Source organism: Equus przewalskii, chromosome 20, assembly GCF_037783145.1.
Source record: "Equus przewalskii isolate Varuska chromosome 20, EquPr2, whole genome shotgun sequence".
NCBI classification, from domain to species: domain Eukaryota; kingdom Metazoa; phylum Chordata; class Mammalia; order Perissodactyla; family Equidae; genus Equus; species Equus przewalskii.
In genome coordinates this window covers 2751157-2775948 of record NC_091850.1, presented here as the reverse complement: position 1 = coordinate 2775948, position 24792 = coordinate 2751157, and the positions used below count along the sequence as shown (strand labels likewise).

The 24792-nt window shown below is 62.3% G+C and overlaps 2 protein-coding genes across 23 annotated transcripts in view; both read right to left on the bottom strand.

Moving 5' to 3' along the window:
• Positions 1 to 1662: 1662 nt before the first annotated feature.
• ARRDC2 (arrestin domain containing 2) lies at positions 1663 to 8341 on the bottom strand. 2 transcript variants are annotated; one of them, XM_070587408.1, is made up of 9 exons: positions 7964 to 8341; positions 5067 to 5357; positions 4907 to 4973; positions 4635 to 4782; positions 4017 to 4119; positions 3674 to 3930; positions 3434 to 3596; positions 3027 to 3181; positions 1663 to 2819 (listed from the first exon to the last, which is right to left on the bottom strand). In XM_070587408.1, exons 1-9 carry the CDS (start codon positions 8220 to 8222, stop codon positions 2766 to 2768), a joined length of 1497 nt encoding a protein of 498 aa, XP_070443509.1. In that variant the 5' UTR covers positions 8223 to 8341; the 3' UTR covers positions 1663 to 2765. The 2 variants fall into 2 exon arrangements, with proteins under 2 accessions (XP_070443509.1, XP_070443510.1); XM_070587409.1 differs by lacking the exon at positions 5067 to 5357 and having other exon boundaries at positions 7964 to 8338.
• A 1414-nt stretch (positions 8342 to 9755) lies between these two features.
• KCNN1 (potassium calcium-activated channel subfamily N member 1) overlaps positions 9756 to 24792 on the bottom strand; it is a 31079-nt gene continuing 16042 nt past the window's right edge. For 7 of the 21 annotated variants that reach the window (XM_070587400.1, XM_070587401.1, XM_070587398.1 and 4 more), the window contains 6 exons: positions 23950 to 24368; positions 21121 to 21262; positions 18207 to 18317; positions 17494 to 17621; positions 12845 to 12914; positions 9756 to 10323 (listed from right to left, as the gene is read on the bottom strand). In XM_070587400.1, coding sequence (XP_070443501.1) covers positions 10069 to 10323; positions 12845 to 12914; positions 17494 to 17621; positions 18207 to 18317; positions 21121 to 21262; positions 23950 to 24368 — 1125 coding nt within the window. In that variant the 3' untranslated portion in view covers positions 9756 to 10068. Of the gene's footprint in view, positions 10324 to 11392; positions 12334 to 12844; positions 12915 to 16661; positions 16725 to 17493; positions 17622 to 18206; positions 18318 to 21120; positions 21263 to 23949; positions 24369 to 24792 lie in introns of those variants that run through there. The other 14 variants (XR_011530536.1, XR_011530535.1, XR_011530537.1 and 11 more) reach the window with 9 other exon arrangements.

Sequence of the window (24792 nt, the reverse complement as noted above, 5' to 3'; positions counted from 1 at the left end):
GCAGCAGCTGGAGATGGAGGGGGAGCTGGAAGGAGGGCGTGGGCGGAGCGGTGGGGTTTTATTTTAGGAGAATATTTGGCTACCCTCCTCTCGGCCATGGGCCCCTCCCTGTGTTCAGGGAGCTCCCTGAATTCTGGGCTCTCGTTTATCTGAGCCAGAAATTCTGCTTTTTGGGATCAGGTTCCCTGCTGTTGCAGACACAGGAGTCCTGGGGCCACGGGATGGCTCGTCCTCCCAAGCTCGCCTGGGAGAACCTTCTGGGGAACTCTGCCCACATCCGCTGTTGTGATAAACACCTCAGACTCTTCTCAGATTGGAAACATGCATCCAGAAACGAGGACCTTACGTCTAGCACACCCTGAGTCACGGGGAACTCACCCCCTCCGGAGGCTGCTGGTTTGGGGTCTAGGTGACTGTGCTGTGGGACCTCTCCCCTCGCCTGGCCCCAGGGACCTCCAAGTCTGGCAGGCTCTGAGCTCGATGCCAGGTCAGCTGCCCAGAGCAGACGCTGCTGGTTGCGGGTGCTGGGCGGACCCCAGGGCGAGGAGCGGCTGGAAATCAGGGCCCAAACTCAGGCCGGGGAGGGGAGCGTCCCAGTCTCAGATGGGGAAACTGAGGCTCAGAAGCCAGTAACCTGCCCGTAGTCACAGAGAGAGCAAAACCCGACCTCAGCTCTCACCGTGCCGTCCCTGCCCCTCGCCCCGCTGACGGCCCCCGGGCTGCCGGCTGACCGTGACTGCCTGGCGCCCACGGGACTCTGGCGCGGGGGGCGGAGGGGTGTTTCCTGACTGCGGGGTCTGGGACGAGCTCCTCGCTCTGCTGGACTCCCTTTCCCCACCTGCCACTCCAGAAGGATGACAGCATTTGCCCATGTGGCGGCCTCAGAGCCCAGTCTGCAGACGAACGCGCGGCCCGTGTGCCGGCCGCCCTTGTCCCCATGGCCGCATCGGGAAGTGACCCAGCTGTCCGTCCACGGGAACACGTGAACAAAGAGTGCGTGCGGCCGCACGTGGAATATTAGGCAGCTGGGAAAAAGCGTGAAGCAGTGATTCGCGCTGCAACGTGGACTGAGCTGGAGAACCTCACACTGAGCGAGGCAAGCCAGGCACAGAAGGGCACACAGCGCGACCCCCTTCCATGAAACGTCCAGAACAGGCCAGTCTCCGCAGACAGCAGATTAGCCGGTGCAGAATGGGGCTAGGAGGTCTCCTTTGGGGTGATGGAATGTTCTGGAACTAGAGGTGATGGTTGCACAACATTGTGAATGTGTCAAATGCTACCGAATTGTATACTGTAGAATGGTGAGTTTTATGGTGTATGAATTGTACCTCAGCAAAAACAGCAGCAGCCCAGACTCAGAGGCAGGCTCCCCCTGCAGGTGCCCGCGCAGCCCACCCCGCTCTCCTGAGGCTCTGTGGGGTCTGTCTGTCCTCCACCTTCACACTCCAGCCTCTGCCACTGCACTAGGCGACTGGCATGGGCCTGGCTCCAACCCGAGCTCAGCCTCCCTGTGTGTCCCTGGGCCTCAGTTTCCCCTTCTGGAGAGTGGGCCCCTCAGCCCTCCATGGTCTGGAACTGAACCCCCGAGATGCTGACCCAGAAGGGCGGTCAAGGCTGCGCCGGTCCCCCGGCAGCTGCAGGGGAAGGAGACAGACAGGCTCCTTCTTGTCTGCCACGTCTTTATTTTTAAAAAGTAACTGTACAAAGACACTGATTTCAGGCTCTTCACAAACGCTGAGTCCTGGAGGGCCGGCCCCGGCCAGGCGGACACTCCGCACCTGGGTGCTTGTCCTGCTGCCCCCCACTGTGTCCCTCCAGGACACGCTGGGTCTCAGGCAGCGCAGGGCCCTGCTGTGTCCCCCGCTGTGCAGGCTGCCCTCTGCAGGGCCTGGTCTCATGCTCTGCTGTCACTGTCCAGAAATTCTCAACAATCCTGGAACAAGGGCCCCACATTTTCATTTTGCAAGTCACACAGCCCTGTCGTGCATGTCCTGCTCTGAACCTGGGTCTTCAGGCCACGACAACACCTAGGAGGCTTGCAGGTCCTGGAGCACTTGGCGGAGGCCCAGGCCGCCCCAGCCAGGGCCTGGAATCTCTGGCTTTGAAAGGCTGCCGCCCAGAGGCCCCACCTGGTTCCACTGACCTGCTTCCCTGAATGCCTCGTTCCTGGGCCCTCCCGCCTGTCGAACCTTGCAGTATGGCCTCCACTGAGGCACTTGCCCGCCGAGCCCCAACTCTAAAATGAAGGGGCCAGCTTCCAAACATCATTCAGCTCTGACCTTCTCCAACTTCTTCTCCCTTTTGCTTGCCTGCCTGCTGAGCTCTTATTCATACACCAAAGCCTCAGCTAAAATGCCCGTTCCTCCAGTAAGCCTTTTCTATGCCTTTGGACTCTTCCAGCTCCGGGAACCTTCCTCTGGTCCAATGAGACTGAGAGTATTTATGTTGGCTGTATCTCTCCCAGACTGGAGGCTCCTGGGGGACCCCAGCCCTGTTCACAGACTGGTAGAAACAGGTGGAACAGTCTCTTGCTCAGATCCTGCATGGGGCATTTGATGCCTTACAAGGACCAGTCCAGATAAGTCACATTCCAGACTGGCTTTTCCTCTGTCCGGTGTGATGCTGGAACAGCCCTGACCGGTTTTGAGACTCGGTTTCCCCAACTTCAATGCAGTCAGGCCGGTCTGCTCTTTTTCTAGCCACTCCCACATCCACGGTGGCTAGAAGCACGTGTCAGCCTCATCCCTGATGGATCCACTTGCTGCTCAGCAGGTCATGCAGCGCGGCCGCGTGGCCCGGGGTGGCGGGTTTGGGTCCTCCTGGGGAGCACAGTCCCATCAGCTCTCAGGGCTCCCGGAGGATCGGAAACACCCTCCCCGCCGGGGCAGACGCTTAGAGCAGACTGGGGTGCAGGGCGGGGGCGGGCCCTGGAATTCTGTTACCGTTTAAAACTCCTCCGTGTCTCCCAGCCGGTCCCGGCCCCCAGATGCGGGAGAGCACGGGGACTCCTCGGACCCCCAGCTCACCTCGGAGTACAGCGGGGGCGGGCGGTATCGGAACTCCCGGACATAGGCGAGGAAGGGGCCTTCCAGGCTCACGTCAGGGGCCTGCGGCAGGGGCAGAGGGCTCCGGCCCCCGGCGGCCACCTCGTCTGCCACCACCTCTGAGTACTCGGGGGGCGCTGGAAGTGAGACGGTGGGGGGGGGGGGGGTGAGGCTGGGAGAAGAGAAAGGGATCCCGGAATTGGGGACAATGGCCGGGAGCTGGCTTGTGCCCGTCCTGGGGCTGCTTGTGGGGCCGCGCGCCCTCCGGCGGGGTTCTGGGAGCAGCGGTGGCCGCCAGTGGGACTTCCCACGTGCACTTGCAGGGGCTCGGGGAGAGTGGCTGGCACCGCGCTCTGCCCACCCGCCCCCACGGCTGGACGGGCGCTCACCCTCGGGCTGCTCGGGCAGGGCCCCCAGCCCCCAGTCCAGCAGGAAGCTGGCGTGGCTGCCCACGCTGGACGAGCGGCTGCCGAAGGGGTGCAGGGGGATGGTGCCGATGACCAGCGGCAGCTCCAGGAGCAGCTTGGACGTGCCCGGGATGTCCACGCAGACCTGGGGGAGCGAGCCATCAGGGAGGGCGCCCTTCCGGTGCCGGGAGCGCGCGGCGCGGCCGCCTCCAGCACCCCTACCTTGAGGCTGTAGTCCACGTGCAGCACGCGGCAGTGCAGGATGGAAGGCCCCACCGGGGGGATGCGCAAGGCCCGGCCCTGCCACAGCGCCCGCCGCCCGGGGCCCACGGGCTCGCCCGAGAAACTGGCCACCACGGCGCGTTTCTGCTTGCGGGCGCCGCGCGCCATGAACGTCTGCGTCTGCACCACGGCCGCCCGCGGCAGCACCGCGCGTGTGGAGCCGTTGTCGATCTCGGCGAAGACGGGGATCACCTCGCCTGCAGGGTGGGGCCGCAGGGCCTCAGTTTCCCCGCCTGCAGCCCCGACACCGGCCCGTCCCCGTCCAGCCCGTCCCGCCTGCTACCTGGGGTGTAGCCCTTTCTGTCGATCTTGGCCGAGAGGGAGACGAGGCCGCGGTTACTGTACCAGGATCGGGCCACCTTCTCCCGAGCGCCTGCCTGAGGGGCCTGGCGGGGTAGAGGACAGGGACACGGACGGGTCACTCTGTGCAAACCACAGGCCCTGTGAGCTTCCCAACCACCCCCAGCTGAGTGAGGACTGCGGGCAGCGCCTAGTTTCTTGGTTTCTTTTTAACGACCTAGAAACTATCTTTAAACTGGACCCAGGAATACTCCCCATCTTGTTAAACTATAAATTAGCAACCAAGTGCTTAGTGTGTCATCAGTGCTCAATAAGCCATTACGATCGCAAGTCCTGCCTGTGCCCTATTTCACAGACAAGATGTCTAAGGCTCAGAAAGAGAGACACTTGCCCAGAGCCAGACAGCAAATCGGTGCAGCTGGGATTTGCACTCAGCTCCACTAGACCCCACAGGCATTCCCACGCCTGGCTCTCTCCCTGCCAGGGCCCAGCTGTGGCCCCCACTGTGTGAAGGGGTTGAGGAGCTGGTGGGCGTCACCCAACAGCCAAGCCCCTGCTTGCAATGCTCCCATGCTACCTCTAGGTGGAGGGCAGCGCTCACCAGCAGGGCAGGCGTGTTGATGTCCACAGGCTCGATAACAGTAAAGACCTTCCGGGCGCGGCGGGCAGGGACCCAGGGCCGGTGCAAGGTGGCCTTAATGCAGTACCGGACACTGCCATGTTTGCCCTCAAACGACGTCACCAGGGTCCTGCGAGCGGAGGCAAGAAGCTTCAGGGGGCGAGATACAGAGACACACAGAGACACACAGTGACACTGTCCAGAGAGACAGTAGCCTTAGGGACTGCCCACAATCCTGCACCCTAAGGACTTACGGGGGCAGCTGGAAGCTGAATGGGAACTCGTGGCGCCCAGGAGGCAGCGTCGTGGTCTCTCCAGTGTCTGCAGGTAGGAGCAAGAGGAGGCGGCTCAGTGGCTGCGCGGGGTCCCCGGAACGCGCAGCACGTGCGCCTCGCGGGGGTCCTCGGCCCGTACCTGGCGCGAGTAGCGTGGCACGGTGGCTCAAGACCTCCACGCGCTCGCTGTAGCTCTGCGTGTACGCGGTGCTCGAGCCTGCGCTGCGCGACTCGGTCCAGTGCACGTGGGCGCGGCCCCGCGCGCGCAGCTTCAGGGCGCCCACGCGCGCCGGGCCCGCCAGCTCCAGCAGCACCCGGCCGGCCACGGACTGGCCGCCGCTGAACACCGGCTCGGTGCCCGCGCTCGCGCCGTCCAGCTGCACCACAAACGCCTTCACCTTGTCGAACAGCATCACGCCCGGAGGCGAACCTACGACGCGCGGACCCTGGTCTCGAACCCGCGACTCGGCGGCGCGAGTGGCGGACACGGCAGCCTCGGGACGCGAACCCACCCGGCTCGCGCAGGCGCGCTCGCTGACCCGGGCAGAGACTCCTCGCGGCCTGTGCCGGCGCCGCCTTTATACGGCAGGGCGGGGAGGGGCGGGGCGAGAGTCCGGCCCCGCCCCCGGGGAGGAATACACCAATGGTGCGGCGAGGGGCGTGGCTCCGCCCAGGCGTGGAGCAAAATAACAAACTTGCGGGCTCGGGGTTGGCTGCCCTCTGCCCTCGTGGACCCTGGGGTGAAACCGAACCTCCCCAGGCCAGAGCCGGTCTCCCGCGGACCCCGGGATAAAGAAGGGCAACTGGGGCCCGGCGGCGGGCCAGGGCCTGAAGTCGCCCCGCAAGAGCTTTCTGCCCCTCGGCTTAATCACCAACCGGCCACCACTTGCAGACGTGACTCGTGCGAGGCGTGCTCACCCGAGCTGCAGGGGAACGGCCTGGCCCCCACCGCGGTCCTGAGAGCCTAGGACTCCCCCGGGCCTCAGTGTCCCCCTCTGTGCAATGGGGGAGGAAGAGGTGGGGGTCCTCCCTCCACTCGGGCGCCTGCTGCCCCCTCCTCTGATGCGAACCCCGCTCAGCTGGGTGACCCCAGGCTAATGACTATCTCCTGGAGCCTGAGTCTCCACGTCTGTAGAGCCGGGAGGAAATCACTGCCGACCTCAGAGGGCTGTGCGTGGATCACCATGTAGCCCCAACTCGACCCACCCAGAGCCTCGCCCGGGGTCTTCACCCCGCTCCCGACACGCCGCCACCAGGCCGCGCCCCGGCGCTCTTGCCCAAGCTGTTCCTACCACCCGGCGCTCCTTTCCCGGCTGTCAGCTCCCTCGCTAACTTACTTGCCGCCTGGGCGTGGCCCTTGTGCCCGCTTCGGGCACCCCCAGCCCCAGTCCCCTCACAGACAGAGCCGAGTGCATGGGACGCTCCAGGCACCCCCGGGGCCAGGGCTGCGGTGCGAGGGGGCGATATGATCCCTCTCCGGGCCTCAGTTTCCCCAGAGAAGAACCGCACGGAGGGTTTCTAGGGCGGGAGTTGCCTCCTCGCAGTCTGAGGGGCGCTGGCGCCCTCTGGTGGCAGCAGGATGTACTGCTGCTCCAACCCACCCTCTTCCCTGGCGGTCCCTTTTGAGTCTGGCTCAGGCGAGCTGGGAACCCGCTCAGGCCTTGGCACCCCGAGTGGAGGACGCTCATAACCTGACACAATTACCCGCAGCCCGTGATGGGAGTCAGAGCAGGACCGAAGGGAGGGGCAGAGGCTGTCAACTAACTGATCAGCCTGGGGGGCTGCCTGGAGGCGGTGGCGCTGGGGCTGAAATGAGGGGCTGGGCCCTTCTCCCAGGGTCAAGTAGACCCTAGAGGGAGGACAGGAGGCCATAAGCCCAGGAGGAGGTGGGGGATGAGGTGACCCTGGGGGGCCAGCGTCTCCTTCAGTCCATTTCACGGATGGGTCCCCAGAGGTAGGGAGGCCATGTGCCAGAGGTCACACAGCAGCTCTGCAAGCTTCTCCCGCAAGTGTCTTAAGGAAGCCGCCAGTGAGTAGGACCAGGGGACCGCAGGCTGAGACCAGCCCCAATTTCCCTTGAGCCTCAGGGGACGGGAAGTGCCTCCCGGGCCCCTTCCTGCCGCGCCCTAAGGCCGCCCCGCCGCGGTTTCCACAGCCGGGCAGGCAAGAGTCCCTGCACCTGGCGCGGTGGGGACAAGGCCGCAAAGCTGGAAAGGAGGGGGCTGCGGGCGGGGGCGGGGGCGGGGGCTGAGCTGCCTCCTGCCTCTGCCCTCTTTGCACACCGGTATAGTGGGGTCCGGCTCAGCCGGAGAGGGCAGCCAGGGCAGCCCAGAGAGGCTGACATCCTCTTGAGCCACACAGCACGCTGCTGGGGCAGAGACTTGCTCTTTCTGTGGCCCCTGGTCTGTTCCTGAAGGGCCTTGTGGCCTGAGGGTGGGGGACTGAGGTTCGGAGCAGAGTAGGGACACGCCCAAGACCTAAGACTCCCAGCCTGAGGTGACCACCCTGTCTCCTCCCCTCCGGGAGGTATTCTTACCCCTTCAGACCCCACAGAACCCTTACCCCGGGGAGAATGGCTCCTGCCAACACCGTGGGCTAAAACGAGGGAGGGGCGCTGGCTGGGCGTGAGACGGGGGTCTTCTTTGGGAATCAGGGACCCCAGGCCTGGGGTTAGACGGGGATCCTGGGGTCCAAAGAAGAGGATCCCCCGGCTCCACCCAGGGATTCCCCCAGACTCCGGACAGGGGCTCCCGATCGCATAGCTTCGAGGTCGAGGGCATCGCGACTCTGGAGCGGGGGCGCGCAGACCTTGGGAGGGGTTCCCGGGAAGGAGGGCTTTCGAGGGCTGTGGGGAGGGGGGCGGGGAGTGTTCCGGTGGGAGGGCCCAGACCCTGGGGAGGAGGTTCCCCTTTCTTAAGAAGGGTCACCCGACCTCACAGCCTCTAAGTGGAAAGGCTCCTGGCTCTGGAGAGGGGCGCCCGGACCTGGGAGAGGGTCCCGGGGGATCCTGGTTGGGAGTGGGGGTGCTCGGCTCACCTCTGAGCAGCAGCTGCCGCCGCCGCAGGTACGTCTCGGCGGCCGCGAAGTCGCAGGAGACCGCGTTGACACCCACGCTCCGGCCCTCGAGCCAGTGCGTGGCCGCCCCGCCGCGCGCCGCCACCTCGAGCGCTCGCACCCGCAGCGGCGCCGCCGCCTCCAGCAGCACCCGGCCGCTCAGCCGCTCCCCGCCGCGGTACGCGCCGCCCGGGCCCCGCGCCAGCTCCAGCGCGAAGCTGCGCACGCCCCCCAGGCGCATGGCGCGGGGACCTCGCGGGTCTCACCCTCGCCCCCGAGCTTCCCCGGCCTCCGCGAACTCGTGCGGGCGCCGCCGGCCGGCAGCAGGCGCGTCTCGGCGAACTTCCTGGTCCTCCGCGCCCGCCCCGGTGACGCGCCCCGGCCCCCGCCCGCGCGCCCGCCCTATTGACTTTGCCGCCCCCGAGCGCCGGGCCCGCCCTGTTTTTGTAGGGTCGGCGCTGGTGAGTCAGAGGCGGGCGGGGGCGGATGTGGCTGGCGCGGGGCGGAGGGAGCCACGAGGCTCGGTCTTGCGGTCTCATTCGTTCTCCATCCGGCACCTTTGGCCCCGGCGCCGCCCCAGCCTCCCCACTGTCTCCCTGCCACCTCCTGACTGTTCCCCAAACACACGAAGCTCAGGTCTTGCCTCTTGGCCTTTGCTCCGGCTGTTCGGTTGCTAGGAACGCCCTTCCCCAGATTCCCTCTCCCATCCCATCCCACGCCCAAATGCCACCTCCTCAGAGTCCCCTGGTCATGCTCTGGCCTCATTTATTTCTTTACTGCTCTGGTTGCTGTATTTACTGTGCCTCCTCCGTCACACTGGGTGCTCCCGAGGGTGGACACTGTGTCCTGTTCTCATGAGATCTTACATATGAAGAAACTGAGGCCCCCAGAGCAGCAACTACTGCCCAGGGGCACCCAGTGGTGGCAGTCAGGACTTGAACCCATGTCTGACGGCAGCCCACCACACCTCCCCAAACGCTTCTCTCTCTGCGCCCAACCTATCACCCTGAGCCAGGTGGCCGTGGCTGTGGCCGTGTCAGAGGGCCCAGACTAGCCTCCCCAGGAGCCCAGGGTCCAGCACCTGCCCAGTGCCTGCTGCCCCTGCTTGACCCCGGCACCCCAAGCCCAAGGCCTGGAGGGACCTTTCTGATTCTGCTTGTGCTGGGGACCTTCCCTCTAGACCACTCGGGAGGGGCCTCTCTGACGCAGGGTCACACCACACCCTCCCCTGCCCATGGCCCCCATGGGCTGCCCTCCACCAAGTCCTGTGGGCCCTCGAGTCTGACTCCTGCCTCACCCCTCCTCGCTCTGTAGCCCCAGGCAGGTGGCTTCACTTCTCTGAGCCTCAGTTTCCCCATTCAACCGTGCCCAGGTGCTGGTGAATCATCAGTGAGGTAATTACATTACATTCCCTGTATACAGCAGGTGCTCAATGCATGTCCAGAAAAGACTGAATGACCCTCCTCACTCGCGTGGCCCCCCCACTGGACTGCACCCCAGCGAAGCCAACTGGTCCAAGGGGAGGACAGGCGCTCATCTGCCGCCTGGGCCGTGCTCGCTCCCCGCAGGCTCCCTCTACTGGTGCCAAGTGGCACTGGCACCGATGTCCTCAGGGAGGCGTCCCTGACTGCGCTCAGGCCAGGGAGACAGCCAGGCTAGGAGGGTGATGGGGACGGGCTCTCCTTGACCCCCGCATCCCTTCTGGGACCTCGGGCAGGGTGTCCACCTGCATGTGGTGACCACGAGTGTCCTCCCGCCACGCACGACAGGCAGCAACCGGGGGGCCTGCTTTATTCAGAACCGGCAAGGAGCCCTCTCCCGGCTGCTCCATGCCTACGGGGGGCCTGGAGAGATTCGGGGGCCTGGGGCCCAGAGGGCGCTCCAGGGTCCCCAGCTGCAGTCAGAGGAAGCGGGTGGCAGCTGGCCCCTGCCCTCTGCCTCGACGGTGGGGTGGGGCGGGCCCCAGGATGCTCAGCCCAACTCCGCTTCGGTTCCTTGAACTCCAAGAGATGCCACTGTATAGGGCTTCCTTGAGGGGGTGGCCACACGATGGCCAAGACTGAAGGGTCTGGTGGCAGGCAGGACCGTCACCCGCAGTCCGAAGGGGCCATGGGTGGCTCCCTGCGTGGGGGGCTCTGGGCCACGTGGTCGGGGGTGCCGGGCCCGGGCCGGGGAGGCAGGGGTGGTGGAGGCGGGCGTATGGCTTGGGCGATGAGGCCGGGCAGGGCCTGCAGGGAGGTGCCCAGGGCGTCCAGGCGGCTCTCGAGGGCAGCCAGGCGGGCCTCGAGCTCCTCGTGCTGGGCATGCAGCTCGGACATGAGGTCGCACATGACATTCTGGGTCTGCCGGAGACAGAGAGGTTGGGAGAGAGGAGAGTGAGAGAGCGGGAGGGACAGACAGAGGGACGGTGGGCCAGCCCCTGTTGGGGGCAGCCACCAAGGGGACCCAAGTGAGGGGCGACTGTGAGGACACCCCGGCCCTGCAGGTCTCCTGGAGGCCCCAGAGAATGGCGGGAAAATAGGCGAGGGAGAGAAGGTCTCCCCAGCAGGCTGGGGGTGTGCTGAGGGAGGTCCTGGGGCGGGTGGACCAGGCCAGAGCGGCCCCAAGGGCATGGACTGGCCACACGGTACAGGAAGCCAAACGGTGGTCTTAGGCGCTGCCTTCGCCCGGAACGCCGGCCCGGGTCCTGAGGAGGCTCTGGCCGTGCTGCTCCAGGCTGGGGACGTGGCTGAGCAGGAGGCGGCTCAGGGGTGACCGCGCCCTGCACCCCACCTTAGACTGGGAAGGGAACAGGGATCCGTGGGGAGGTGACCACCCCGAGGATCCGACCCAGTCAGACGGGGGCACACGACAGCCACAACAGTGACTGCTACCGCAGGCAGCGGGATGTGCCCTCCACCCGGAGAGCAGGGGGCGGTTCCGCCACAGGCCAGACGCGCCCCGGGGGCGAGGGGGAGGCCGCGCACGGACAGCCCTGGGCGCCCACGCCTCTCGCCACCAGGTGGCGCCAGAACGCCGTCCCGCGTCTCTAACCCCAGCCGCGGCGGGGGGCGGGGGGCACACGGCCTCGGCGCCGGGTGGACGGAGGACGCAGCGGGCAGCGCCGCGCCGCGGGAGGGAAGACCCGCAACCCTCGCTCCACCGCAGCGAGACGGGAGGCGGCGCCTCTCACAGCGCCTCCGTGCAGTGCCTTCCAGCCTCCGCGCCTTCTCCTCTGCCGTGGGCCCCCGCCCCCGCGTTACTGGCAGGCCTACCCCCACCCCAGGGGACCTGGGGACCCCCTAGGGCCCCTGACCCTCGTCCCACCTGCCTATGGCGCCACAGTCCCCAGGGCCACATCTAGAGGAATCCAGCCCTCAGATGGTTCTTTTTGGCCTTCTCTGAGGTTTAAAAACACTTTTGATTAGAATATTTCATTTTATATTTATTAGAATATTTAATTTTTGTCAGAGAGGAATTAAATCAGCAAACTTGGAAGCATTAAACTTGGAAAGCCTTCAAATTTAATATTGGAAAATGTTTTAACCTTGTTTTATATATATATATATATATATATATATTTTTTTTTTTTTTTGCTGAGGAAGACTGGCCCTGAGCTAGCATCTGTGCCCATCCTCCTCTACTTTATATGTGGGACACCTGCCACAGCATGGCTTGATGAGTAGTGCGTAGGTCGGTGAGTGGGATCCAAACCCGAGAACCCCAGGCCACCGAAGCAGAGTGTGCGAACTTAACCACTAACGCCACCAGGGCTGGCCCCAACCTTGTTAAATTTTAAAAATTAGAAACCCATATAATCCAACGCCATTAAAGACTTACTTCAAAGAAGCCTCCATTAAGCGCATTTTCAGAGGAGTGTACCACCGTGATTGCAAGGATTAAATAACTTCTAAAATTTCAAAAAATTCTGCTAAGAGGGGACTGTGACACGGATGACGGAGGGTAGAAGGCGGCGCGCTCCCAGAGACGCTTCGGCTGTGCTCCCGGCTGCCCCTGCAACGCCGAGCTCGGCGGCCAGGAGTCCTGTCTGCTCTCACAATTGTGCTCTCTCCAGGTTTCTTCAGGGTTCTAGAATATGTTTTTCTTCTGCAATATGCCCTTCCGAATTCCATTCACATAGGTTAATACCAAATTAGATTGTATTCTCTAGATAGTGATGAAGAGGGTGGGTCCAAAATGCCCTGGACACACACAGTGAAGCAGAGTAGGACTTATTCTCCAGAGAGAACAGTCAGTAAGGAGCCTCCAGGGGATGGGGCCCGGGGCAGGGCGCACAGCCGGAGGGCTCAGGAGAGCGGCCGATGTCCTGAGAGCTTGTCCACCTCAAGCTGGGCCAGCTGACACATCTTCTACTGGATGAACACAAAGCAGAAAGAGGGCAGGACCTGAGCTCAGAACAACTAGACCCACTTAGAACACAGACTGAGCTTCTAGAACACCAAGCTCCACCGTAACATCCTACAAGACGTCTACCCGCCAAGCAAGCAAGTTCCACTGATGTTCTAACTGGAATTTATATCCATAGCAGAATTTTGTTTTTCTCAACTTTTAGAGCTTGTGTGTCATGATAAGCCTAAATACGAAAGTACCACTTCACTAATTTAGCCCCCTAATTATATATTCTTATTAAAGCTATTTTATTAGATGCTAATTTTTAAAAAATGAAATACCGCCGTTAGAGTAGATTTTACACACAGATGTGGATTCCCAGCATCTCTCGCAATCAGAGCCTCTGCCCCCAGCGGGCCCTCGCAGGTGTCCCTTCGTGGCTCAGCCTTGCATCCCTCGCCTGTCACCCGCCTGCCCAGCGGGCACCAGGCCAGCCCTCCCTGGCAGGGCCCCGCCCCGCAGCGCCCCGCTCACCTTGGCCAGGTCAGCGAGCGTGTTGGCCTGGGTGTTGAGCTTCCCCTGTTCGATCTTCACACTCCGGAGCCTGGGGGACGGGGCGGGGAGAGCGGGGTTGGGTGGAGGCCGCAGCGGGGCGGGGGTCCTTCATGCACCCACCCACCGGGGTCGCTCTGTGGGACATGCAGTTGGGGATGAGGCGGGAGTTGGGTCGGGCTCCCCACAGTCCATTCCCTCCCGGCAGGTGCACAGGGGCAGCGAGGCGTGGGGGCTGGCTCAACCACTGCCCACAGCGCCCATGGGCTGGCCGTGTCCACAGGACACAACTCAGGATGTCCCAGGACTTGAAACTCCAGGCCCAGACACCAGCCCTGGCCGCCTCCTGGGGCTGGGGCGGCGCTCCTGGAGCTTCCCGTGTGTGCTGCCCGCCCAGGACCACCATGCACCCTAAGCCCCAGGGAGACACTTACTTCTGAGCTCTGGCAGGACCCAGCGGAGCAGAGAGAAACCACAAGGCACCTGTCATCTCAGCACAGCCAAGCGGCGCGTGCCCAGCCCCGCCCCCTCCCAATACCCCACCCCTGGGCCAGGCAGGGACCCCAGACAGCCGAGGGGCTGCTGCCTTCAGGGGATTGGTGCCAGACCCTCAGGGGAGTGTCCACCCTCTGCCCACCCCCCCGCCCCAGCGCCCACCCGGCACATGCGGCTGCCCTCGGCCCTGCGGTCCTGTGGTTCTGCTGTCAGCAAGCCAGTGCCGCACCTGGCCCCAGAGCTGGCACTTAGTCTGGAAAACTCTGCCCACGCCATTTCCCGAGGGGAAAACGCAGGCTGAGGAGCAAAGCCACTGCCTGCTAACACCGCAGCAGAATTTGAACCGCACCAGCTGCTCAGCCGAGACCTCAGGCCCCCGACAGCTGCCCACAGAGGGCGGGGGGGGTTGGACAGTGTGTCTGCAGCCTCCTCTCCATCCGTCCTGTGGCTACACCAGCCCGGGGAGACTGTTTCTAGCAGGACTCTCCTGCCTGCTTGTCCAAACCCTGAGCCTGTGTGCCCACATGGAGGGATGCTCGGGCGGCCGCTCGGGGTCCACGCAGGCCAGCTGCTCCGGGCCCTGAGAGGACCCAGCCGCGCTCTGGGGGAAAGGCGAGGGATGCGGACACCACCAGCCTGGAGGTGTGGGGTGCCTCGGGAGGAAGCGGAGGCCCCCATGGGCCTGACGCCCCTTTAACTGGAGGAGTCACTCTTGGCTTCCCTGGAACCTCCCTGTGAGTGGTGCTCCCCAAAAAGAGCTGTTGGAGTCCTAACCCCCAGGACCTCAGGACGTGGCCTTATTGGGAAGCAGGGTGTTTGCAGATGTGCCCAGGTTGAGACGAGGGCAGCAGGGAGCTCTGGTCCAGGATAGCCGGCGTCCCTGGACAAAGGCGGGAGCTTGGACACAGACGCCACCGAGGGAGGCCGAGGCGGAGACCCAGAGAGCTCTCCATGAAGATGGGGAGCTGAAGCCCGCGGCCACGGGCCAAGGAGCGCCTGGGCTCCAGGAGCTGGGAGAGGCCGTACAGACCCTCCGCCAGCCCTTCAGAGGGAGAGGGCCTGGCCGGCACTGCGGCTCTGGACTTCTGGCTGCCAGACCGCGAGACGATAAATGCCGCTGTTTGAAAGCACCCAGCTGCAGGACTTCGTTAGAGCAACCCTAGGAAATGCGTACCCTCCCCCGGCCCCTGCCGTGCTCCTCCAGCTGTCCTCTCCCACACCAGTTCTTCCTTTTCACTGGCTGCTCACACAACATTCCCATCACGGGGACTCTCTCCAGCTCAAGAACATGCCATGGCTCCCACATCCCTGCAGTCTCCCTGGCACGATGCCCATTCCCACCTCCCCACCTTTGCCCAGGCTCTGCACACTCCTTAGTACATGTGCCCACCCCTTGGTTTCCTACGCAAATCCTATCCACCCTTTAGGCCCTAGTTCAAACTTTCCTGATTCCACTAGGATCACTTTTTTGGGGTGGTGATGCCAGAGGACCTAAGGGTGAGATGGTCTTGCTCCAGATCAAGGGGATGAGCAACGCACAGAGCAGGTACATTCTCCCCAGACCTGGCCCTCCTTCAGTTCCCACCCTCCCACTTCCACAAAAGAACCTTCTGGAACATCCCTTGGAGCAAGGTCCAAGACAGGACCATGCCTTAGTCCCCTATGCCTGGCACACAAGCTCATACAAGAAATGCTTGTGGAATGACTGAATATGCTGAGAGTGGTAATGACAACAATGACGGCAGTTCCCGTTTTTAGAAAATACTGTGTGACAGGCTGGCACAAGTGAGTCATCTGGCCACTCAGTCATGTTTGATCCACCTCCTACTCTTAGAGAAGAGGCGTTACCGTTGTCCCCACTGTACAGAGGAGAAAATGAAGCTCAGACTAGCACAGTCACTTGCCCAGGCCCCATAATTAGATGGCAGAGACCAAATGGGGACCGGGTGGTCAGTTAACAACTGTGGAAGGGTCAACAAGGAGGGGTCCCTGTCCTCAAGGGCCTTGGGGTCTTGTGAGGAGGTAGGACTAATAGCTGGGCACAGTGGCATCGAGTCAGTGGGGCACCAGCCTCTCTCCCTGCTTTGTAGGTGACGGTGAGGCAGAGGTGGGGAGCAGGGTGGGGGCACTTGCTCTGCGCCAGAGGCTATGCCAGGCTCTTCTGCACTCATCCCATTTGGACCTCCCCACAGTCCTGTGAAGTAGGGACTGTTAGCACTAGAAATCAACCCAATTCTAACAGTTAACACGATAAACTGTTGTGTTTGTACCTTGTACAAACAAAAGGATGTTGTCTGTACAAACACAATAAATGTAAATGGACTAAACTTTAACTAAAAGACAAGGATGTAAGGGGCACAAGGAAGCTTGAGGTGATGACTCTGTTCGTTATCTTGACTGTGGTGATGGTTTCATGAGTATGTACAGATGCCAACGCTGATTGATCTGCACACTTTAAATACGTGCAGCTGACTGCACCTATTGATTGACTGTATGTCAATAAAACTGTTTTTTTTTAAAAGACACAAAAATAATTAAACAAGATGAAAAAACTAAAGTTCTGCTGGTTGAGCTTCCTCTCCCACGGCCTGGCCTCTCCATGGTCACACTCACTCACCCTCTGGTGCCCAAGGAACCTGGGCGCCCCAGACACACCTGGGCCCTCCTGCCAGCCAGCTGCCCCCCTCCACGCTCACACTGGGGGTCTCGCGCCGCCTCTCCTCTCTGTTCCCCATGGCTGCCTCACTGCCTTCCTGCTGGCTCAGACCTAACGCCACGTGCCTCGCTCTCTGGCGCGTCAGCCCGAGTCTGGCCCGGGTGCTTGGGGCAGGGACTCGCCCAGGACGGGTCAGTTGTGGGTGGGTTGCCCAAGATGTGACATGGGAACCTATGGGCTCACTCTGAAAAGTGCCTAAAAACAAGTTTTTACTATTTTAAGTCAAGCACCACATGACTCAACTGTAATTTATATTTGAGGGCCTCACCCCACAGAATTTGGAGCTATTTAAGTCCTAGACTGGGTGCTGTCCCAGACGTCCTATATGTGGCCACTGAACACTTCACATGTGGCTGGTCTGAATAAAAACAGGTTGTAAGTGTAAAATATATACAGGACTTTGAAGATTTAATACCAAAATTTTTCTAAAACATCTCATTGATGACTTTTATATTACTCACATATTAAAATTATAATTTGGGGGATATATTATGTTAAATAAATATATTAAGATTTATTTCACTTGTTTCTTTTCACTCTTTTTTAAATGTGGCTACTAGAAAACTTAAAATTATCCATGTGGCTCACGTGACATTTCCAGTGGACAGCAGCTGGCAGATTATCATCTACAGGAAAACTCTGGACAGCCGCCTGTTTTGGAGAATAAAGTGTTTTTGGAGCCTGGCCACACCCATTTATCTTCTCTGTCTTCTTGCCACAAGAGCAGAGTTGAGTGGTTGTGACAGAGACCTTCCGGCCCACAGAACCTGAAATATTTAATATCTGGCCGTTTACAGAAAAAGTTTGCCAGCTCTGGCTGCCCATCGGACTCATCTGAGGAACTTAAACGTGAGCTTAGGCTGCATCTCAGACTCTACCGTAACTGCTGTTGGGTGCAGCCTGTGGGATTTTAAAAGCCCCCCAGGGGAATCTAATGAGGAACCAAGGATGAGAACCACTTGATTGATAATTCTCAGGATGAAGGGACAACAGAGGAAGTTAAGTAATTTCTAATTACCCCACATGATCACACAGATCAGGCCACAGATTTAATTCTGAGTTTCCTGGCAGCCAAAGCAAAAAGGGGAAACTACTTCAAAGTCCAAAGGGTAAAGTCATTTTGGCTATTCCAAAGAATAAAATATGCTTCCTGGACTCACATTAGGTAGTTTGCATGACTTATCAGAACTGATTGTCCTGAATGAGCGCCAGGCCCTTCACCTGCCTCCCTCTGACCATCCCACCATCCCAGCCTGCAGAGAAGCTGTAGGTCCCAACCAACGGACCAGCCAGCATGCGAGCGGCAGTGACAAGGCCACAGTGAGATGCCTGGCCCGGCCTGCGGCCTTCTCCTGGGGGCCACGGCTGCCTCCGAGCCAGGTGGACACGGAAACGTGAGTGGGAAAGGTGCTGGACTTACTGATGGATGGCTTGGAGGAACTTACGCTGGTGTTTCCGAACCCGGGCGTGGTCTGGCTTCTTCACCAACCTGGTGTGTTTGTAGATAAGCCACGTCTCCCTGAGAACGTTAGCAGCGGCGTTTTTTACCTGGGGCCAGGGAAAGAACAGTTCCTCAGGGTAGGTGCAAAACTATGGAAGGCTCCAGAAACACCCATCTGGGGTCCCAAGACTGTAGGGCAGGCCATGTTTGCACGTCTGCCTCTGTGCTGTGCGTGTGTGCATGCACGTGCATGGATGTGTGCCTAACACACTTACATCACTCACTATTAGCCAGGCCCCTTGTGCATACTTTGCAAATGTTAACTCAGTGGACCTACATATGCAAGTATCTTCCTCATTTTATATATGGGGAAACTGAGGTACAGAGAGGTCAACCTGCCGAGGTCAGACAGCTTGTAAGTTGCACCTGGCTGCCTGGCTGCAGAACCCTGGCCTCTCGCTGTGTGGCCCGCAGCAGGGCTGTGACTGGGCAGAGGTGGATGCCTCTGGCTGTTGCCACGTCTCTCTGCACAGCTCATGGGCGTTTGTGTGGGCGGCAGAGCCCAGCAGTGTTGGCACGCACAGGGCGGTCAGTGACCTGCAGGCACGTGGGCATGCCCAGCATGTGCAGAGGCAAGGCGGGGAGGGTCTGACCAGGAGGGCAGGTAGCCGTGCTGGGACTGGCGTCCTTACCCGCTTGGTGAGCTGAGTGTCCATCATGAAATTGTGCACGTGCTTCTCCGCCTTGGTGAGCTCCAGCTTCCGGGCCACCACGGCCACCACGAGTGCCGTGCAGCCGGCCCCCTGCATGAGGGGGCACATCAGCATCTCACCTCACAGGGGTCCCAGGCTACGGGCAGGACACCCTCCCTCCTCCAGGAAGCCTGCCCTGACTCCACTCCCACCTCTGCCCCCAAAGTCTACAGTGTCAGCAGACATCATCCCTTCAAGTCCACTGGCTCCTGAGCCCAGCGAGCACGTCCACAGATTAGCTTGTTCAACCCCACAGCCCCGGGAGGGAGGATGACTCTTCTCTCCACTGGGCAGACGGGGAAGCCGAGGCTCGGAGATAAGAAAGGTACAGGACATGGGCGGGAGCTGCAGGCACATGCAGGGCTCACGACCACGGAGGCGGGCGGGTTTGGGGTGCTGGAGACAGAGGCCCGGCTGACACATGGGGTCAGCTGGCAGCGTCAGAAGAGTAGGGAGAGAAGGGTCAGGCGGTGGCCCACAGGGGCATTTGCAGGAGAGAAGAGGCAAAGGGAAGTTCCCAGGAGGCTGGGAGCGGAGGGAGGGACGCCTCCCGACAGTGGGCTCCCTGCTGGACACAAGCGCCCTCCCCAGGATGCCCTAACTGCAGCGGACCCCGGCCAGTGGAGGAGGTCAGGGAGCACGTGTGTGTCCCCCAGGGAGCCGCTGGGAGACAGAGAGGGCAGCAGCGAGGATGAGTGGAGGGCTGAGGGTGGGGTGGGGAGCAGTGAGACGAGGCACAGGAGGAGGGAGCGGGCTGGCAGTACTGCACAAGGAGGAGGCCAGGAAGCCCAGGACCCCAGACCAGTCCTCAGCCCCAGGAGCGGCGGGAGGCAGGCGGCAGGGGCAGGCAGGGGGTGCCAGAGGGTGGTTCCCTGCCTGCGATGGGGGCTCCCCGACCCCTTGCCGGCTGGCTGCTCCCCCTCCCATGGTGGCTGCACGCAGCATGGAAGGAGGCCCAGGCTGGGCCCCTGGGGTGGGGCCTGGGCAGGACTTCCGTCTTCTTAGGGATGGGAGGAAACACTCATGGAGAAGGCTGGGCAAGGGCCAGGGCAACCATCGGACGGTCCTGTGGGGCTGGACGCCAACATGCTGAGCCTGGGTTGGGTGGGCACAAAATTGCTCCCCAAAGGAAGTGTGTCACAGATTCCTGGCCAGGGCAAGGGTCTTGGGGAGACCTGGGAGCCTGTTCTCAGGATAAGCACTGTCAATCGGGGCAAAGAAACGTACTGGAACCCTGCCCGTGGAATACTACACAGCAAGGAAAAGGAAAAGCTAACGGCTTCACACAGCAGCATGGATGCCATGTTGAGAAAAAGATGCAGAGCTGGGAGGCCCTCCCGGGACGCCCTCAAGTTCAAGAACAGGCAACTCGTGGTTGGTGAGATGCTGGAAGGGGGTGAGTCGGTGGCCTAGTGACCAGGAGGGAGCACATTTGGGCAAGGATGGAGGAGGAGAGCGCTAACAAAAAAGCTAGAAACGGACCCAAGCGTGACCACGCATGTGAGTGCAGGGGGCGCGGGCAAGGAGCGGCTCGACACGGAAGAATTTTCTGGAAAGAGCCGAGTCCCAGAGGAGGGAACATGGCTTTTCCAGGTCTGTGTGGGCTCTCCGGGTCTGAGCTCGTCCGGTCTGCGAGCTCTCCTTGTCCGTCTGTGAAGCCCCCTTGCCGGGGCGGGGGCTGCTGGGTTTGGCTGATCCTTAGCTTCTTCCCTTCCACCCTCGCAAACTAATGTAAGCAAGCATGAGCGATGCGCTCATCTAAGAGAGGGGCCGTGTCCGCCTGGACCGCAGAAGGGAGGCCCCGCTGGGGGCAGAGGAGGACGTGGCCCCCCGGCGTGCGTCCAGACAGGAGGGGACGAGAGGTGAAGTGGGGACAGAGCCGCAGGCCTCCAGGGATGGTGACCGCCGGGGACGGTCCACACGCAGCCGAGGGGCCTGGCTGAGCGGGGGTGGAGTCGTGGGAACGGCGTCTCACTGTTCAAGAACAAACGCTTCTCTCTGTGCCGAGAAAAGGCTGCCCTCCAGGGAGCGGCCTGGCGTGGACCCTGGGCTGGGGTAGGCTGGCTCCTCTGCCTGTCGGGCACTGATTTTCCACAGACGGACGTGTTACTAACTGCGGGTGGGGAGAGGTGTTCCCACCGCGCATCGGACCATTCATAATCCAAAACACGGACAAGCATTTGTGGAGATGAAAGAAGCTTGGAGAGAAAGAAGGTTCTGGAAGGTGGGGATGGGCTGGGAACTTGATGATCGAATCAGTTGAAGAGAAGGTGCCAGATGTCAAAGGTTGCTCACACCCCGCACGGACTCGAGAAGTCTTTCGGGAGCTGGGGGTCTGCCTGGGCCCACCGCGTCACGCCACGGGGCTCAGGACCCCCTGACAGTCAGGCAAGGGCGGGAAGTGTGTGTGACGGCACGGCTCAGAGGACAGTGACTGGGTGTCCATGGCGCTCATGGTTGCAGGCATTTCACAGAAATGAACGGACTCAGGCTCACAACAAGCAGAGGACAGGGGCGTTGGGTACAGTCAGGGAACCAGCGGCCTAGAAGCATCGAGCCCTCGCCTTGGACCCAAGGGCTGTGAATTCAGTGGACTGAGGGGAACAGAGGACACTCCATTCAGAGTGGACCACAGCATCTGGCCTGGCAGGCACAGCCGGAGCTGCACATCTGGGGCTGCAGGAACCCCAGGAGGCAGCCCCAGGATGCCTGTGGGTGCGGCTTCCACACCACGCCAGAGCGAAGGAGCAGGGCGCTGGTGGGGTGGCCAACACAAGGACGAAGTCCGACCCCGGGCAGCTCGCGATGGGGTGAGATCCCCATTGGTGGGAGTGTGCAAGGGCCCTCCCCTTACCATGATGCCGGTGAGCAGGCACACGCCCTTCCCGCAGTAGGTGTGGGGCACCATGTCGCCGTAGCCAATGGAGAGGAAGGTGATGGAAATGAGCCACATGGCCCCCAGGAAGTTGCTGGTCACTTCCTGCTTGTCGTGGTACCTGGAGGGAGCCAGGAAGGGCCCGGTCAGCCCACGCTGGTCCCTCTGCCTGCATCGTGCTCCCTGGGGCAGCACCAGGACAGCGGGGCCCTGGGCCCACCCGGCTGTGTGGGGGGCCTCGACCTCAGGCAGCTGATCATGCTGAGGGCTCAAAGTGACAAAGGTGCCACTGCAGGGCTGGGTGGGGGGTGGTTATCGCCGGGCAGCCCCACAGTCCTCCTGAGGGTCCCACGCCCTCCTCCCCAGCACTCCTTCCAGACCCCTCCCTTCGCCCAGCCCCCAGGCTGCTGCCCCGGACATCGGCCCTCCCCGGGCCTGGTTACAGGGCAGAGAGGGACCTGGGTGAGGGCGTGTCCACACAATCCACCTCCCCAAGACAGACACACTGACAGACTCGGATACGGGTGGCCACGGACGCCAGAAGCAGCAGGGAGTGGGGCGAGGATTTAGGTGAGACACCAGGAAGAACTTCCCCAGCCAGCAAGGCCCAGGGAAGGGAGGACGACGATGTGGGGACACAGGAGGCTGGAGAATCACACCCCGGGACTCGGGAGAGGAAGGGAAGTCAACACACAGAGGGCAGCAGCAGCTGCCCCAAGCCGGGGCCTGAGGCTCTTCCGGCAGTGGGTGGGAGGGAGCTTGCCCAGTCCTGCGCAGAGGCCTGGGGCTCGACTTCTGGTACTCAGGGGACAGAGCCCAAGGCCTCGTAAAGGACATGATTTTGTCCTGGTCACACAGGATATGAATGGGTTCTGCCTGTGCTCAGCCCAGCTGGGGGCTGAGGGGGCGGCCCTCTGGGTCTGGGGGTGGCTCGAGGTCTGCTCCAGCCCTTTCCCAGCCTGCAAAGCCCCTCCAGCTTGGGGGGGGGGGGCGCGCAGGGGCAGAAGCCTTTACAGATGGCTCCCTCCGTGCCAGACCTCAAGCCATCTGATGCCCATGGCATGGAGACCTCCCTGGGGCAGGCGTTCAAGGTTAGAGGTCAGCTGAGGTGGCACGGTGGACGGGGCCCTGCTGGGGCAGGGCTGTTCCAGGCAGATGGGGCTGGAGTCGGGGGCTCGACAGGGGAAAGAGATGGAAACCCCAAAAGGCCTTCCCAGCAGGCCTGATGTTTGGGGTCTCCATCTGCAGGGGGTGGATGCCATCCCAGGCCCCTCCAGCTGGGGCTTCTAGGCTACTTGCTGGGTAAGGGGGACCAGGGACGGAAGCTCCTCTTTTACCAAGGCACCTGAGCCCCAAGTTGCCCCAGCCTCCGGCTCTCGGGAGACCAGCACCCCGCCCCCAGGAGGCAGGAGGAGAGGGGTCTCTGGCAGCGGGTGGGCAGCCCCAGGCTGGCTGGAGTCCCAGCGGGTGCAGCAGGACCACCCGGGACTGGGTTGGGGGGCGTGCAGGAGACGGGGGAGCAGAGTGAGGCAGGCGAGGGGACATCAAGCAGCGGCCCTGGGCTCAGAATGCGGCCCCTGGGACCCCTGCAATGACCCAGCCTGGACCTCAGGGATGCCTGAGGAGGAGCACCCTTCTCTCACTGCCCAGACCCCAATCCTGACCCTGCCTGATGGGGTGGGGATGGGCTGTTGGAACTGGCATGGGGCACTTCAGGGGTCCAAGGAGACCCCGTGTGACCCCTGGCTAGTAAGCCTTATGACAGGAAGAGCTGGGCCCACACCCCCGTGAGCCTCACGTCAGGCTGAGGCCGGGGCTGTGGACAGGGGGCTTGACGGGGTGAGACCTGGGGTTCAGGGTGGGGTGTCTAGCCCAGGGACCCCCAAGGAAGCCCGGTGCCAGTACCACCCACCACAGATCCCTCCAGGGCCTTCCCCAGCTAGGCACAAGCAGGAGAGACCCCCTCTGGGACAAGGCACCCCGTCGCCCTCAGAGGCCCAGTGGGAGCTCCCCCGTCTCCGGGAGCCCCCAGGGTCTCTGGAAAGGAGCAGGAGTCAGGCCTTGGAAAAGTCCCTTTGCCCCCAAAGCCTCAGTTTTCCCATCTCTAAGCTGGGCTGACAGCCAGCCACCTTCCAGGGCTCTTCAGGGCAAAGCCTGACAGGGTCTTCACCCGGCAGGGGTCATTCAGCCCAGACCCACTGGACCCTTGGAGGAGACACCCAAGCCCGGGGTTAGCTGCTAGAGCGAGACACCACAGCTACGCCCCTTGTCCCCCACCCGGAGACAAGGACACTAAGGACGCCCAGCGGGCCACCCGCCTCCCTCCCCAGCCCCCCTGCAGTGGCTAATCTTAAACTCCGGCAGACTCACATGTTTTCCCTACAGTCCAGCGGGGCGGGCAGAGGCGGGAAGGAGAGCAGGTTAAATTGTGGGGGAGACAGGCAGAGGGGAGTACTCCTGTTCCTGCTGCCTCCACCACCCTGGGCCAGAGGTCAGAGGTGGAGGTCAGAGGTCAGCTGCCCGCAGTAGAGCAGCGGGAGAAAGAGGAGCCTAAGACCCCCTGGGGCAGGGGGAGGGGAGAGGGCTGGGGTCCCAGAGGGTGTGAGTGGGCTGGGGGCCGGGGGAGGCTGGGGTCACAAAGCTGGAGCCCCAGGGACTCGGGGGCTGCATGTGATGAGGCCAGGAATGGGGGGAGGTTCTCACAGGGGTCAGGGGGCTGGACGCGCTGGCCGGGGGGCCCTGGGGCATGGGGTCGCCGGGGTCGGGGGCAGGGGGAGGGGCCCGGGCGGGGGCTCCCGGGGGGCGCACCTCTCACAGACCCGCACAGTCCAGGCGGCGATGATCCAGGAGGAGATGCTGAAGACGAGCAGCACGGTGCCCGGGCAGATGGTCATGAGCGTCTTCATGACGAAGCGCGTGTTGAAGGTGATCTTGTTGAGGGCGCCGATGCTGCGGCTGGAGGCGTCCGTGAAGATCTTGCTGTGCAGGAGCATCACGCGGCCCAGCAGGTAGAGGCGCAGGAACATGGGCACCGACAGCAGCACGTCCACGTCGGCCTCGGCCGCCGCCGGCGCGTACGTGAAGGCCAGCCGCGCCGTCCACGTGAAGCGGTAGTGGCCAGGCACCGGGTGGATGGCGCACACGGCCAGCTCCAAGGAGATGAGGAAGACGCGCTCGCACGTCATGGCGATGCGCCAGTCGTCCGCCCCGTTGTCCACCATGAACAGCTGCGGAGGACGGCGCGGGTCTGGGACACACACCCCGGCCCCCCGGCGAGACCCCACCCGAACCCCCACCGCTCAGCTTCTGGAGAAACACGGCCTCGGGGGGGACTCCCTACTTCTCGGGCCACCGTTCAACCCAACAGGTGACAGATGGGGCTTCCCCAGGACCGCGACAGAGCTACCAGTGGACCCCCACCCGACTCCTGCCTATATGCGCGGAGAAATGAGCGCAGAGCGGGGCAAACCCTCGTACACGACCGTCACGGCAGCACTGGTCACAGCTGCCAAGGCGGAGAGCCCGCGAGCGTCCCCCCGGCGGGGGAAAGGTGAACACAGTGCGGTCTGTCACACACAGGACTGCTACTCAGCCACGCAGGGTGGGAGCCCTGACATCGGCCGGGACACGCGGGAGCGTCGGTCATCGTGC